Source organism: Glossina fuscipes, unplaced genomic scaffold (genome assembly GCF_014805625.2).
Source record: "Glossina fuscipes isolate IAEA_lab_2018 unplaced genomic scaffold, Yale_Gfus_2 64427, whole genome shotgun sequence".
Lineage (NCBI taxonomy): Eukaryota > Metazoa > Arthropoda > Insecta > Diptera > Glossinidae > Glossina > Glossina fuscipes.
In genome coordinates this window covers 1-16404 of record NW_024003965.1, presented here as the reverse complement: position 1 = coordinate 16404, position 16404 = coordinate 1, and the positions used below count along the sequence as shown (strand labels likewise).

The 16404-nt window shown below is 33.8% G+C and overlaps 2 protein-coding genes across 2 annotated transcripts; one reads left to right on the top strand and one right to left on the bottom strand.

Annotated features, from left to right (window-relative positions):
- Positions 1-4081: 4081 nt before the first annotated feature.
- Positions 4082-5729, bottom strand: LOC119643820. Its single transcript, XM_038043327.1, has 2 exons — positions 5317-5729; positions 4082-5211 (listed from the first exon to the last, which is right to left on the bottom strand). Exons 1-2 carry the CDS (start codon positions 5367-5369, stop codon positions 4722-4724), a joined length of 543 nt encoding a protein of 180 aa, XP_037899255.1. The 5' UTR covers positions 5370-5729; the 3' UTR covers positions 4082-4721.
- A 745-nt stretch (positions 5730-6474) lies between these two features.
- On the top strand, positions 6475-8452 carry LOC119643819 (cryptochrome-2-like). Its single transcript, XM_038043326.1, has 2 exons — positions 6475-7304; positions 7366-8452. The coding sequence occupies exons 1-2, from the start codon at positions 6641-6643 to the stop codon at positions 8304-8306; spliced, it is 1605 nt and encodes a 534-aa protein (XP_037899254.1). The 5' UTR covers positions 6475-6640; the 3' UTR covers positions 8307-8452.
- Positions 8453-16404: the final 7952 nt, after the last annotated feature.

Sequence of the window (16404 nt, the reverse complement as noted above, 5' to 3'; positions counted from 1 at the left end):
ATACCCACCATACCCACCATACCCAACAAAGCCAATGTTTTTACAATTATAGAATTTTGCGATAATAATTATTCATCATTCTAGCAAACCGATAAGAATTCAAAAAAATTCCTAAGATATCTCTACATGACATTGAAACACTCGTACAACGTATAAGCAACGAGAGTAATTTCGAAATTTCAGGATAGAACGCGATATCTGCAATGCATTTTAGATCATTGAGAGAACATTGAACATTATAATCTTAAGGTGCATTAAGTTCTGTTTCGGCAATTACTGGAACATGTCTAAACCGTTTTTTGGCAAATAAGTTAAGGATTAGATTCGATTTTAATATAAAGTTTCGTTGAATTTCAGATTTTCGCGAGAAAAAGCAAAAATTGGCATCGAAAGCAATTTGGAAGTTGTATCTTTAGACTGCTCCAAACGATTTACTTATATCAGTATACCTCGACAATTTTTTGGTGATAACAATAATTTTCATTCAATAAATAGAAAAGAAATAAAAAATTGCAAAAGTGAGAGTATGAAAAACATGAATATTCATTAAGGAACAAATAAGAAAGCCATGCAAATATATGGCCAGCAAGATAGTTGCCTGTATGCGCTTTACAAGCCGATTTACATACCCCGGTCAAGTAAATATAGGTTCAACAACAAGTGCGTATGCGTCGCCCGAAGTGAAAGAAATTTGAACTATACAACGGTTTTCCCAGAAATCTGTGAATGTTTATGCAAGAGCTGGCGAGTAAACGCTTGTCAAAGTGTGCTAAAAAAGTTCATGAACATAAAAGATGATAATCTTAACTCACACACAAACGCGCACACAAACACGCACTTCACATCATTCAAACAATATTTTTATAAATAACATCTTTTTTAATAGTTTTTTTTTTTTTTTTTTTTTCATATTCTAGCCGAAATGCTCTCTCTATCAGATCTCTTTGAAAGCCCAAAAAAATGCTTCAAAATCTTCATGTTATGTACGTTTCCCTGCTTTTCTCTCCTCGCAATAATATCGCAAGGGTGGGTGGGAGGAAAAGCAAAAAAGTATAATATTTTTGAAGCAAAGGAATACTTTCGAAATCAGACAAGTTTTTGGTCGCGCAGTGCCGTAGCTTAGTGCCTTGAGGAAATATGAATGGGGGGGAGGATGCTTCAAAGAATCGATAATCGTCCACCTGCGAGGACGGACCACAATCATAAAGACTCAGAAATAAGCGCAACATACGTGTTTAGCGGACCTTAAGCTGTTTCTACGTAATATTAAATTTTTTTATGAATAAAATTATTTTTAAGAATTATTCACTTTTCTTATGTATTGTCACGAAAATTCCATATTTAATGATTTGAGTTTGCATGAAAACTAGTCAATTTTCTAAGCATCCAAATACCAAAAATGGTCAATCATGAGAGCTGACATTTAGCGAAAAATGACATTAAACACACAAAGAGTGTCGCTATGAATATACATGCTTGCTTGTGTGTTGTTCAAACGGATAAGAATAGATAAGTTCCTGAAAAGTAATATGTAAATAGATCTCTTGGGAATTTTAAATAAAATCTATGCTCTTCTAAAAACTATAATTCGCTCGGAAAGGAGCGTGGACAGGAATAGTGCGTTATGAGATAGTTCATATTGGCTGACTAACTATGACGAGCGACATTCGCAAAAGGCCTGTGCATCGACCATCAATATAATAATCTTGTTATAAGTGTGGATAAAAGGCCACAATGAACATTCTAATAATTGAATTATCCCCATAGATGATGATACTTTACATAGTGGGTAAGATTTGTAAAAGTACAGAAAGCCGAGATTCTTATTACATTCTAAGATTGCAAATTACGTTTTGAATGTAAGTCCGAGTATATTTGTCCCTCTATAATCTTAAGCATCGTGAGCATCAGCTAAAATATACCAAGGGCATCGTGATGTAACATTCTTCACCTGAACACTCTACGGAATACCCTAGGGGAAGCTCATGTGCGATGACTGCATGGACCATCTGTTCAACAATCTTCCTTCTTTGGGCTTATCTCTCTAAGAATAATTCTTAAAGTGGTCAGAATTTTAAACATTTTGTTCCTAGTCTAAGCTTGTTCGCCGTCTGTCCGCCTGGCATTGTTATGTTCAATCGGAAAGTTGCAATTTTCGCGGCAGACAAACGATATTGACGTCGGTATTAACGCCTTACTTTTTTGAAAAATTGTTACATGAATAACTGCGTTAAGCAAAGTTGTGTAAGGTATTTAATGCTGGGCAGTGACCCACTACCAGTTTTTTAATCTTTTTGTAGCTTTTTGGAAAGCAGACTCAAGAATTTTCATTTTCATTTATTTAAAATTTAATACAAAAGTCTGCTCTAAAGTCTCCCATGAAGAAGACAAACTACCGTCGACGCAGAACATTGACCCATCAAAGCGACTACTTTGTCACGATTACGCTTATCAAAGGCGTTAATAAGTTAGTATAGAGCCGATGATGACGTATAAGATAATATTTTTTGAAATAAATTTTCTGCGTTAAATTAAGCAACAGTACGTCAGCTATTGATTTCTTAGCAACGCATTGCTCTAATAAAGAGAGCAAAAATAAATTTTTTGATTCATATAAAACATACGTGTCGACGTTATAATTACACCACGTCAGTCAATCGTTATATTGTTAATATACATTATTCTCCTAAACAGCAATGTTCGCTTGATACATTTTACAGAGCTTCTCGCTACACAAATGGGTTTGTATGCATTGTTGTGTGCTAATAGTCGTTAAGTTTTTCTTTTGCTAACAGATTGACTACAAAAGCTATTGGAAAAAGGAAAAACATGCAAACCCTTGTAAAGGCGATAATTCTCATCTGCCGACTGTATATTTAAAATGGAGTAGAAAAAATTTTTATCCCTCATAATCGATATCATTAATTAACATAACTTGAATAAATAAAATTAATCTATGATTTTTGATTTCCGGAAGGCTCAATAGTATTTAGATTGTCCAATATATATATATATATATATATATATATATATATATTTCTATATATATAGGTTTCCTGATTTATTTGAAATGCATAAGAGCTCAAAAAGAAAAGAAAATAAAACGAATTGAAATCAAGTCAGGAGATCAGATGGAGTGGAAATTCAAATGCAAATCATGATATAATTCATTCATGCAACTATCTTGTCTGTCTTCCATTCATACGTACGCAGAAAAATAATCCTGTTCATAAACAATTAAAGAAAACAAACAACAATAAGATATATATATATATGAATATAAAAAAAAAAAAAAAACAGTCTAAAGACTAAAGACCAAAGACCAAGTCACAACAAAACAATTGCATTCAATCTTATATGCATTACTTTTTTAATATTTCCCATGACAAAAACAAGTGTATATACGTGTGTGTATATATGAAGTGCTTGGTTTTATGTTAGATTTAATTGATGAGGAACGATCACATCGGCCGTCTTAGTAGCCATAATACACCCCACACAATACCGTATCATAGTATAGTAATCCAAAGAAAGAAAAAACAGACAACAACCATAGAAATGTTTTCTTGTGCATTACAAAATAATGCAAAGCAATGCCGTAGATATATGTATGTGAACGTTTACTTTATGGGTGGCTCAAGGGTGCAAATCTATATGATTGCGATAACTTTTTATTGCATTTTATATTTAACAACGAAACGAAAAAAAAAAAAATCAAAAAAAAGATTCAATAAATTATTTAAATTTATAGAAAAATGTGTTTACGGCCTTCTTACTTTCTGCCTGCATGTGCATTAAACTATAAATGTGTTTGCCCGTGTACCTGTATGCCGGTGTAAGTCTGCCTCTTCGGGCATTATATAGAGCTCCGACAGCTGATAAACAGTTAAGATTCCTTAGTGATGACTGCCATTATTATGGCGGTTACTAGACATGAACATGAACGTGAATAACCACTAACCCACGCCAAGTCATCTTTAACGAATCGTGTGATTTTTATTAGAGTTTTTACTTTCAAAATTTCTTTTAGTGTTTTTAATTTTAAATACATATACACAGGAACATCTACATGTGTACATGCAAATAAATTTTCTTTTCTTTTAAATAGTAGTCCAACACTCATTAATCAAACTAAGCTGGGTTTAACTTTGTTATGAATGGATGCCTGTGCAAACATTTTGAATTTGGGAAAAACTTTTGACATACGGGAAATGGTGGCAATATCGAAGAATCGAAGGTAAGTTCAACGCAGCAAAAACAACGGATGTTAGAAAATGTATAGAATCGCTTAGCGACTTGTTGTAGGGATAATTGGTGAACTTTTGAGGCAAACTTTAAAGCAACGTGGCCTGTTCTGGAGGAAAGTGCCTCAGATATATAACCAATGCTAGATAAAAAGGCAAATGGAGAAAGAGAGAGACAAGCAGAGGGAGAGAGATAGAGATAGAGATAGAGAGAGGGATAGAGGGGGGCAGAAAAAGTTCCAAATATATCTTAACTATTTAGCAAAAAGGCAGGGTAAAGACGAAAGCGTAACTTATATATTATACCCCTGATATCTAAAAAATCGGATTGATCATGACATTTTTTATTTAACACAACTCAAAAATGTTTATATTTGCGGAAAAAGAGGAATTTTTAAATATTTTCCATAACATTTTACGTCAATACTAATTTTGAGATAAAAGATATCGCTAGCCAAGATTTAAATAAAATTAAACTTACCGCCTGTCATCTTTATCTCTCTCAAACGCTTTTTCAGCATTATCATTTACTTCCAATGCATTGCTCTGATCGTCAATATTTGCTGTCCGTAATTTATCAACTTTATCTATAGAGTCCTCATTTTTATTATTCATTTGTAATTTTTGTATATTATTTACGTTAGCACTATCACTATGCAAAACATCAACAGACACTTTTACGGGTCTCAGGGGATCTTCCAACTCCATTAAAGGAGAAGAAGTAATTGAGGATTCACGCATCAATATCGAAGATTGAGATAATTTATCTATCTTTTCAAGATTTGGAATAGTCTCTTGATTGGAAGCTTCGTCAGAACTTATTTCATTGCCCAGTACATCAGCGACAACTTCATTAACATCTTTAACTACTGCGGCCAGCGCATCGGCTTCTTCATTGTTTATTGCAGATGCTGCTTGATTTACATATTTTGCACTTTCCGAAGCGAACACGTAAAACAGGAAGCAACTGCAGAGAGATAAAAAGAGAGCAATATATACAAAATACCAATTTATAATAATTGAGCGAAATGCTTCTGTTTTTTACATTCAACTCAGGTATTACACTACCTACCTTAATGTAACAAACAATAAACTCCAGTGTGTTAAATGCAAATCCATTCGCATTTTAATTAATTTTTCTTTTTATTTATCAATTATCAAATTTTTTTTTTTTTCTTTAAATATTAAAAAGCAAAAAAAGAATTTTCTTTTTTTTTTTTGTTATTCTAAATCTTTTCCTCTCATCTGCACATTAGCAATTGCTTTCACTACCAACAAATTTGCATAAAAGAATTTGACAAAATTTTATACGCTTTTTATCGCACTATTTTACGCTGCAAATCTCACCAAATTGAACATATGAATTACAAAAATTTTAATTGATTTTCTATTAAGGTGCCTTTTATTTATTAGCAATATTCACTCGCGCAAATTAATTTGTTACTATTTTCCTGCAAAAACAACTAAAGGCTATGAAAATTCTCATTTGAGACACAATGTCCAAAATTCTAATAAACTAGAGTTACCAAATCAATATATCCGCTTTCAAATTTACAGAGTACAACGTACAAGAAAGGTGAAAGTACACACTTGGCAACGTTTATTTATTATTTTAAAATGTAGTACACGTTGATTAGTTAAAATTAGAAGAAATTATTTGATTTTTTTAAAGGATAATATTAGTGTATTTCTTTAAGTAGTAGACTTGGCAGCAATACGTGTTTATCACTGTTGTTAAAAACAATAATTTTTGGTTGACATACGTTTATTGGATGGCAATACCTAACAAGCTCTTATGTAGCAGCTGTCTCAAGCATATGTTTGTAACGTGAAACAAGCAAATTTTTATTGCGGTCAATTTTTTCCTTGCTTGTTTTGGCTTGTGCGTCGAAACAAATGTTTAGCAAAATTTTTAAATATTTGCTTGCTTCTGACACAGAAAACAGGGATGTTTTTATGAAAACAAAACGACATCATATGGTTTATACTTCAAACATAATATGGTCATTTACACTTTTGTTAAAAAACAAAAAAAAATTTATGAAATGAGTGAATTGCTGCCTATTTCTATACAGTGGGATTTTTTCTCGTTTTATTATAAGTTTACTTTGTTAGAAAAAGTATTTTTAAAGAATTATTTCGCTTTATTAATTCTGCATTTCATTAACGGCTGTGTAAACATATGATTAGTTTTAGCGAAGCATGCATGTGTGTGTTCTGTTTTGTTTCGTGCTTGAAGCAAGTCAAAAAGAAGCGCACATTTTCAGATCGGTCGGATTTTTAGTTTAGTCCACTCTAACTGGGCATACAAAATAAGAAAAAATATATTTACAAAGTTAGCTCAAGTCGCGACTGTTTTTCTTTTATCGCGTCTTTCTTTGTTCAACAGCTTAGGAATGAGTGGGAAACCATCTCTGGTCCACTGGTTTCGTAAAGGACTAAGAGTTCACGATAACCCTGCCCTCACTGACGTATTTGAACAGGCACGGGCGTATCCCAGCAGTTATAGCATCAGGCCAATATATATATTGGACTCTACGGTTACAGAATGGACAAAGATTGGCGCAAATCGTTGGCGTTTCTTACAAGAATCATTAGAAGATTTGCATAGTCAATTAGAGGCTTTAGGTAGTCGTTTATATGTGATCCGTGGGTCGCCAAGCACTGTGTTTGCACGCTTGTTCAAGGAATGGCATGTAGAGGTTTTGACATTCGAAGAAGATATCGAACCATATGCTCTTAAATATGGCGCGGCCGTAAAAGAAATGGCAAAAGCGAGTAATGTGACGGTGAAAACACACTATTCACATACTATTTATGATCCTCATTCAATTATGCGGATTAATGAGGATAAGGCTCCTTTGACTTATCAAAAATTTATGGAGCTTGTGAAAACATTAGAGCAATCGAAACCTTTGGAAAAACCTAAAAGTTTAAGAAATTTAAATAAACCTGAAAAAGATTTTCATGAAAAAGAAGATATAAAATGTTACGACATTCCTTTGTTAGATGAATTAGTGAAGACCAAAGAAGAGTTAGGTGTTAACAAATTTAAAGGCGGTAGGAATTCTGTTTGAATATGTTTGGCCTTCTTTCTTCTAATTTCATATCTTTCTTATAGGTGAAACAGAGGCTCTGAAACGTTTGAATGAAGTACTCGCTGACGAAAAGTGGATAATTGAATTTGAAAAACCTAATACTAAGCCGAATTCTTTGGAACCGAGTACGACTGCCCTTAGCCCTTACTTGAGTTTTGGTTGCTTAAGCTCGCGATATTTTTGCCAACGTCTTACAGATATCTTAAAACGTTGTCCTAATCATACGAAACCTCCGGCCTCTCTAATGGGACAATTGATGTGGCGTGAATTTTTTTACACTGCCGCTACATATGAGCCAAATTTTGATCGTATGATGGGCAATTCTTTTTGTTTGCAAATCCCGTGGCTTTCAAATGCGGCTCATCTTGACGCGTGGACTTTCGGTCGTACAGGTTATCCATTCATTGATGCATGCATGCGTCAATTGCGTCACGAAGGTTGGATTCATCATTTAGCGCGTCATGCTGTCGCTTGTTTTTTAACACGTGGTGATCTTTGGATTTCATGGGAGGAAGGAGAGAAGGTCTTTGAAGAACTTTTATTAGATCAAGATTGGGCTTTAAACGCTGGTAATTGGATGTGGCTGTCGGCGTCAGCGTTCTTTTATAAGTACTTTCATGTCTACAGTCCTGTAGCTTTTGGAAAGAAAACTGATCGCTCTGGTAGCTATATAAGAAAATATGTGCCTGAATTAGCCCAATATCCTGGCGACAAAATTTATGAACCATGGAAGGTCTCTTTAGCGGATCAACGTGAATATGGCTGCGTATTAGGTTCCGATTATCCTCATCGTATAGTAAATCATGAGGTAGAACATAAAGAGAATATAAAACGCATGTCGGCCGCTTATAAAGTAAATCGCGAAGTTCGAACCGGAAAATCTGAAGAAGACAACGCGGATGAAGCAAGAAAAAGGAAAAACAAGACGAGTTCAAAACAGTCAGCGAAAATGAAGAAAGTTTAAAAGTGCACTTAAGTAGCTTTAGTAAGCGTATGAATTTGTTATCTTTTTATAATATTTTGTTAAAAATAAAATTTCCAATTCCAAGTAGTCCATTTGTCAGTTTACATGTTTGGAAGTAGGCCGGAAGAATTTGATAACTGCAAATGAAGCCGTGACACTTAAGAATTGAAAATTTAGAATATCGATCGAATATATAAAGAGTAACCAACTTGGTTGTTATATGCTTCCGATGTCGGGAAGTTCACAGAAGATTTCTAGAGCAAAATGAATGAAACAATTTTTCCAATATTTGTTTATTAAAGAAATGGACAATATTTATACATATTTTTTGTTCGTTTAGATGTTTTTTAAAATATAATAAGATTCAACAGGAATTAATCCAAAATAAATGTTACGAACATTACTTTTGATCGGCTTCATTAATGGACGTCTCGAATTTGCAAATACGCATATCATCAGCCACCAAATTGGTCTCGCCGGGATCCATACGGTAGCGATATGTGCCAGGACTCATCATTTTTTTCGGTAACCATATCTTAATACCCTCAAATTCGTAACAGCCCTCTCGCTCTGCCGGCGGATCTGGATAAATAATTTCGTCCAGCTTTCTCTCATCTACGTCATCGAAAGCGGTAGTCCCTTCGGTTTGTAGCATTTCATCTACCCATGGGTTGACATCGATTGGAGCCGTCTGTAAAGGTTTACCGGGTGTGACTGTCACAGCTTCCACATCTTGTTCGGAAAATCCTGCAGGACAACTGCCCCAAAAATTGCTATCCATCATTTCTTCGGATTTAATATCAATAACTTCAATTTTCTGATCTTGTCCTCCACATGGTTTATCATCCGTTTTGCTATCGCCAGCCTCTTCAGGAGGCAATATCGGCTCTGGCGAAGTTGTACTCAATAATCTGCCCTTTACATTATTGAGCAGGACTGGGAGAGTCTCATTACTATTTTGTAGCATTCGAAGTAAAAAGCTCATTCTTCTAAGGAGCATAATTTTCTCGTGTCCCTTTATCCTTTTTTTATTAAAATTTCACAAATTACAAATTTTTAATATGAACGACAAACTATGAAGACGACGTACACAAAAGAATTTTTTCTGTGCACTGTTTCAAATACGTTTGGGTTTTGAAAGATAGATCGAAGCAATTGAAAGTCGAAGTGAAGCAATATTCAATTCAAGTAAAAAATTCTTTTTATATCTTTCAGTTAAGAATCTGTTCTGTAATACTTATCAACATGCGGTTGTTTTTTGTTGTTGGGACGCAGTGCGATTGACTTCAAGTTTAAGCCGACGGTTTTTTCCACAAACGCAACTTTATATTTCGTTTGCATTCATTGTCTGTACTGCAGGCCGAAAAGAAAATATTCTTTCGTCTTCTCTTTCGAAAGACGTGCGATGCAAATTTTGGGAAATCTCGAACGTTCAAATTTTTAATTTTCAATATTTCTGCAACATTTTGTGTTTACAGATCCACTATCGATAGAGAGAAGCTTAGCAATTTTCCACAAATATAATCTAAAAGCTCTAGACTAACTTAAAATTCTGAATCAGCTTATCCATGTCTACCAGTTTTTATTTTGCCAAAGGAAATTTTCAGGCTCGTAAAAACTAAAATAAGTCGCACAGATATATTCCGCATATATATTTCTGTCCTGTATGATCCATTCATAAGTACGCGTATAACGGCTACAGAATCGAACGCAGTAAGACGAACGGTTAGATTGATGCGATATGCGGTACTCTATCATATTGTAGGCTTCCTCGCAAATAAACTTGATCAATTTTCCTCGAATTTGTAAATGTATTTATTAATAGGAGTATTCTAAAAGGTCTGGGCGTTACCAACACAATTTTGTTTACGTCTTTACTAATCCATCCTAAAAGCCTATATGGTCAAAAATGAAGCCATCGATCTGGAAAAAAAAACGTAGCAATACTATGATGGGTTACGGCCTCACCACAGATTATTTCAAAGTAAACCTTTGGGAAGTTGTCGAATGCGTAGTGTTTTCCGAATCATTTTCAATAGTGCTCGCCCTTGGGACAAAGCAGGTCGGCGTACAAAATTGCATCATGATATCTCAAAACCTGCGTCCCGAAGGTTGACAGCAAAAAAGCAAGACGGACGGGCGGACAGATAAACTTACATCGATTCAGAGAGTGAGTCTAAAATGATCGGTACAATAAAAAGTGAATGGACATATGTTCATTTCTAGGTGCCTTCACGTTTCTTTCTTACATAGAGAAAAAATTAGAAGCTTGGAATCTTAGCCCAAGGATGAAGGATCACTTCCCGAATAACGCCTATCCTTTGAAATGGCATATGAATAATTGCATTACGCGAAGTAGTGCCGGATATTTAATGGTAGGCCGTGGCCCACTATAAAGCTTTTGCTTAAAGTATTAAATACTAAATTTTATTGTCATATAAAGCATCGGTCCATGGGAGGTTGTTCAAGAAACTGGTCCAGGCCAACTAAACATTTCATATCAATTCATTTTTTCAAAATCGTCTTGTTCAACAATTTTTGTTGAGAAATTTTAAAAATTTGCAAATTTTTTTCCCAAAACAAAGTATTGTGCAGGCAAGAACGTAAATGGTTGATGATGTGCCCACCGTCGTTAACCCAAAACATGCCAGTTTACCTATTTTCGTAAAAATACCTTAAAAATTGCGACGCGTAGGTTGAAAAAAAAAAATTCATGAATAGACATCAGACAGACAGACAGACGAACAGACGGACAGACGAACGTAAGTGTGTTCGGAAAATACTTCTGAATTTGTCGATACAATCAAGTATCATACATGCAAAAGGGTAAACATCTGCAACAAAACCTGTAGGGTGTGAGAAGTCGTTCATTTATTTTGCATTTCAATCTAACTCATTTTACATTGTAGAAGCGGTATATTTATCTATCTAAATCAATATATATATATATATAAATATATATACATTTGTTTATTTATGAAGAATGTAATATAAATAATTACATTTTCAATATTATTATTTAAATTTAAGCACATATTCGATTTGTATTTGTTTTTGCGGCCAGATGCATTACGGCTCAATAGTAAATTGCAGGAAACAATAAGAATGAATATACTGCTGCTACAGAAGGCGAAGAAGGCATCTTATCTTAATATATATTGTATTTATTCTTGGTCGATCTTAGTTGGTCCGGTTCGGTCATCAAATCACTTTCCCCTTTGTTGCAATCCTCATAGTAATAAATCTTGAGATAGTTAGCTAACTGTGTGTGAACTAACTGTGCACTCAAGATGTGTTGGAAATTGTATGCCTATCTTGCTTGCATTTATTATTGAATTCAATTTCACTCAGTTGAAATAATTGAATTATGTGTGTGTATGCATAAAACTACACAATAACTAAGGCATATAACGTTAATTCGTTTGTAAGGTATCAATTGCAATTTTTCGCTACAAATTAGTAATCAATACTAATTATTACGCAACCGATTACATCTAAATTCTATTGAGGTTCACAAGTGAAGCGCGTTGCAAGCAATTGCAAGCAATTGAAAGGAAATTATAGAGGAACGTTAAAATTGAATAGAGAGAAAAGTCTATCTTCGGTTTTTGATTCAAATATTAATGTCCGTGATATCACATCTTAAACGGTCTCCCTAAAGGTGGTTCAGAAACTTCGTAGCCTAAGAATGAAACAGTATTGTAATATATCCAAAAATATATTTTTTCTAACCCATTCCCCACATAAGTTCTTGTAAGTTTTTTGCAACGAATTTTTAATTGTCTTCAATCCTATATCTAAAGTGATTTCCTTTAATTCTTCTAAGTACTCGTCTATTGCTACTAAGGATTTTGACGATTAAGGTACAATTGAAATGTTGACCAGATCTCGTAAATATAGTGCACGATTCAACAGCTCATAGTTATTCAGTAAATGCAGAAAATTGAAGATAGAAAAAAGGGTAAGTTTTTACCTTTTTGGCAAAACAAATTCCTCAAGAAACTTTCAGGGATAATTGCCTCTTATTATTTGAGAATAAACGATTAATAAAATCTCTTTCGCTTTTCAACAAGATAATCCAATAGTGTTCTTTCACAATTCTGCTTACTTTGGCTTCTTAGATAGCTGCGTTAAGTTTCCCCTGCTTTCTATTTCTATACCTATCACTGATGGGTGGATGAGGCTTATATTTATTTCGCAGACCCCACAAAGTATATATACTGTTGATGAGCATCAAACTCTAAATGAAGTTAAGCATGTCTGTCTGTCCGTCTGTTTAATGTCTGTTGTGAATAATCTCCGGGCCGCAAAAATGAAGCAAAACTTTGCAGAAACATTCAAAGTTCTTGCTCCCACCGAAAATAGGTGGAAGGAGGCGCCTCCCCTATAACGTAGACTAAGAACATCTCTGCCTTTGAAAGAGATAAAAAGTTGGTCTTTGCTCATTGGTCAAAAACTACAAAAGATAAATGTGCACATATGGGAAGATATATTCTATGGGCGATGGTGTAGCATCTTCACATAAACGGGAAAAATTGACTGCGCCTAGTCAATGTTAGGCTATATCCAAATTGAATTATTTTTTCAATATCTCTTTAACCCGTAAAAACAAGTTTCAACAGCCATATAAAGTATATAAATTTTTGGCCAGTTTGAAATTCGGAATGTAATGAAGCATGTCCATCTGTCCGTCTGTCCTTCTATCCGTCTGTCCATCTGTCCGTCTGTCCATCTGTCCGTCTGTCCATCTGTCCGCCTGTTAAACCGTCCACTCGTCCGTGTGCCCAGCCACATCGTATCGGCTCCCTATCGCCTTGCCAAATTTGCAAAAGGGCTTGGTAAAGGCTTAAACAAGTCGAACGCCCAAAACTGAGAAAATGTTTACTTTCCGTGACTTTTGCTCGTTGCCCATAAATTACATCAGGTACACGATATAAATTTCACACAGAATTCTTTTACAAGTAAGAAAATCATATTCGGTCTTTTGCAAGGAAAAGGACTACATTTTCATACTCTATATATAGGATGAGTGTGGCTGTTTTCCTCTATTTTTACAATAAGAGTGGAAATTTATATAGTGCATATAGTAAAAAGTAAAAAACGCGGAAAGCAAAAGTGTTCACAGTTTTTTTTACATAGGCCTGGGTATGTTGTACGCGGGTTCTTTGAAAAGTTTGGGTCGTTTTCAAATTCTCTTGTAAGTTCTTAGGCGATATCTTTATTTTTGCGAACGGGAGAATGGTCACTATAGATACTACCCAGTTGCATAGACGAACAGATGATAGACTTGCTTAGATGCATTCCGATTATGAAACTGGTCAAGAATTTTTATGCTTTAAAGAGTTTTTCCAGCTTGTTTCTGAAGAAATTATGATATACCATAAAATTGAGTAGGCGTGGCCGTTTTTTTAGAGGTATTACAGCATCGGTCATAGAATATACGTTCACATTTTTGTAGTTTTGGCCGCTGTCGTTAATGTGTAGTGAGCAAAAAACCAACTTTTTATTCCTTTTGAGAAACAGAGGTGTTCTTACATTACGTACTGCTGTGGGCATGTCTTTTGACCGATTTGGCACTTCTTCAATACCGACAGGTGTCGGTATGAACAATCATCTTCTTTAAGAGAAGTATTGGAAATGTGGAGGAAGGATGGCTAGTTGTTGTTGAGAAAGAGGAAGAAGAATATAATAAATTAAGAAAGGCAAACTTTAATTTACTACTTGTTTTAGACTTCAATATAACTGATTACAATTTTATATATGTATATCCGCGTATTATGTATGCGTCCCCTTATTATAGTAAGATATATTCTAAAACTTTTGTAATTCCATACTTAGGGTGAGAGCGCGAATCTGAACATTTTGTTTGTGGGATTCTCTTATAAAATGTTATCATTATGAATATGCAGATACTGTATAATGTATTGCACATTCATGTATGTAATAATGTATTTTGGAAAATACTTTTGCCGTGTTATCATGTTGTCTCACTCACAGCCCAATTTCATATTCCACACACTATGTTTTTGACCAGTATACTCGTCATCGCTAAAAGGGTCGACGCAGTTAATTGCTTAAATATTCGTATAATAATCATTTCTTTTAATTTTTTATTTGGTACTCAAAGTTAAACCAGTCATGCTTGAAACCAAAATCTTGATATTTAAACAATTTTCTGCCAATTAGTTACGAAATTCATTACACTCCGCAAATATGTTTTCCTAATCGATTGAAAAAAGTTTTACTATTTTGAACATTTTCTCATTACGATTTTAGTTCTCTAAGTAGGTTTAAAAACCGTTTCAATAAAAAAATCGAAAAAAAAAACTAAGATATATCCAATTAATAATAAATCGTATAATCAGAGAAACTTATGCATTTATTTCGCCCTATCGCACATGAAAGCAATGAAATTTTAAATTAAGATTTCCATATTTAATTTTTGTAAGTAGTTTATTTACTCAGTTTAATAGTCATTTTTAATCTTCTTTGTTTGTTCGTTGACCGTACAATACAAAGATATGTAGATATTTGTATATTCATTTTATTATTCTGTCTATAAACGACTTAAAAAGAATATTTGCATAATTCATTGGGAATCATTTCTTAGTTAAAACTTTTTTTAATTCGCAATAAAGGTTCAGGTCAACTTTTTTTAAGGCATTATCTTTTAGATTGAGTCCTTTAAACAAAAGCAAGCGCAGGAAGAAAAAAATATTTATTAACTTTTTAGTTTAAGGAATTAAAGCTTGTTGGTATAAAACGGCGACTTGGTGAGTTTCGCAAAACAATTCTTTTTATACTCCATACTATTTGCGGTACAGGTACCATTGAATACCCTACAACACATTGTCCAAAACATTTTTTTTTTTTGGTTGTATGAAATTTCTAGTATGAATCAATATTCATAATCACTTATTAGAATTTAGACTTTTCTGTCCTACAAAGGATCAATTTTCATGAAAGTCCTTATTAGGGTAGGATCCAAAAAAAAAAAAAAAAAAAAAAAAATACGCATAGATGATCCAAATTTGGTAAAGATAATTTTTTAATTTCAATTACTATTATGGCCTGATTTTCATCGTGAAGCGTTTGTCATATGAACTTCAATTTTTGTTATATGAGAGGGGGTTCAAAAATTGCCTTCCGAATTGCTGGTCCAAAGTTTCCATCCCAATGCAGGAAACATTTGCAGATTGCGATTTTTTTTCATTTAATGACTTTTCAAAATAGTTAGATATATGGAGAATAATCGAAAAAGTGAACCGATACGAACCATTTTTAGTAACGTTTGTTTCTGGGTCAAAACATGTCAGTGCAGGAAATTTCATCAACATATCTCAAAAATTGTGATCTGTAGCTTGAACACACTTTACATGGACAGACGGACAGACGGGCTTAGATCAATTTAGATAATGATTCTGATTCGATCGGAAGGAGAAAAAGCAGATCTTTGTTCAGCCCTTCTGCGTGTTATTTATGTACCATAAGTGGTGTAGGGTATAAAAACACTTGAACAACTTTCACACTTCTACAACTGACCCGGAACGGAAGGCAGATGCAATGATTTACAGCATTGCTATGTGCAAGATAAGTGAATTATTTGAAATTTTAAAGGTAGCGGACCGGCAGTTGCCCATGCCTGGTGTACAAAATACCGCAGGCGAGAAAATCCCAAGTATTTGTCTGCATCATTTTTAAATTCTTTGCAATTTTATAATATTAATTTGTTCATTTTTCTTTTTGCGAATGTCTTACGTTACTTCTTATTTCAATAGTGTGCGTAAAATTTAATAAAATCTTTAAAAATTATGAACTTACTTTGATGGATGGCTTCGAATCAAGTGACGAGTATTTTAAGTAAGTTCTGCATTATGAACACAGCTTGCTCACTTGTTGACATGAAAACAAAAAAAAAAAAAATATATATATATATATATATGTATATACAGCAATGTAAGAACATAAAATAACAGAGGACAAATCCTTCGAGTCTTTCCTTTTACGTTAATATTTGATTATAAATTTTTATAAACATTTGTAGAAAAACCTTTAGGGCTAAGTTCAATATTTTATCTAACAATGGACTCGTGTTGTT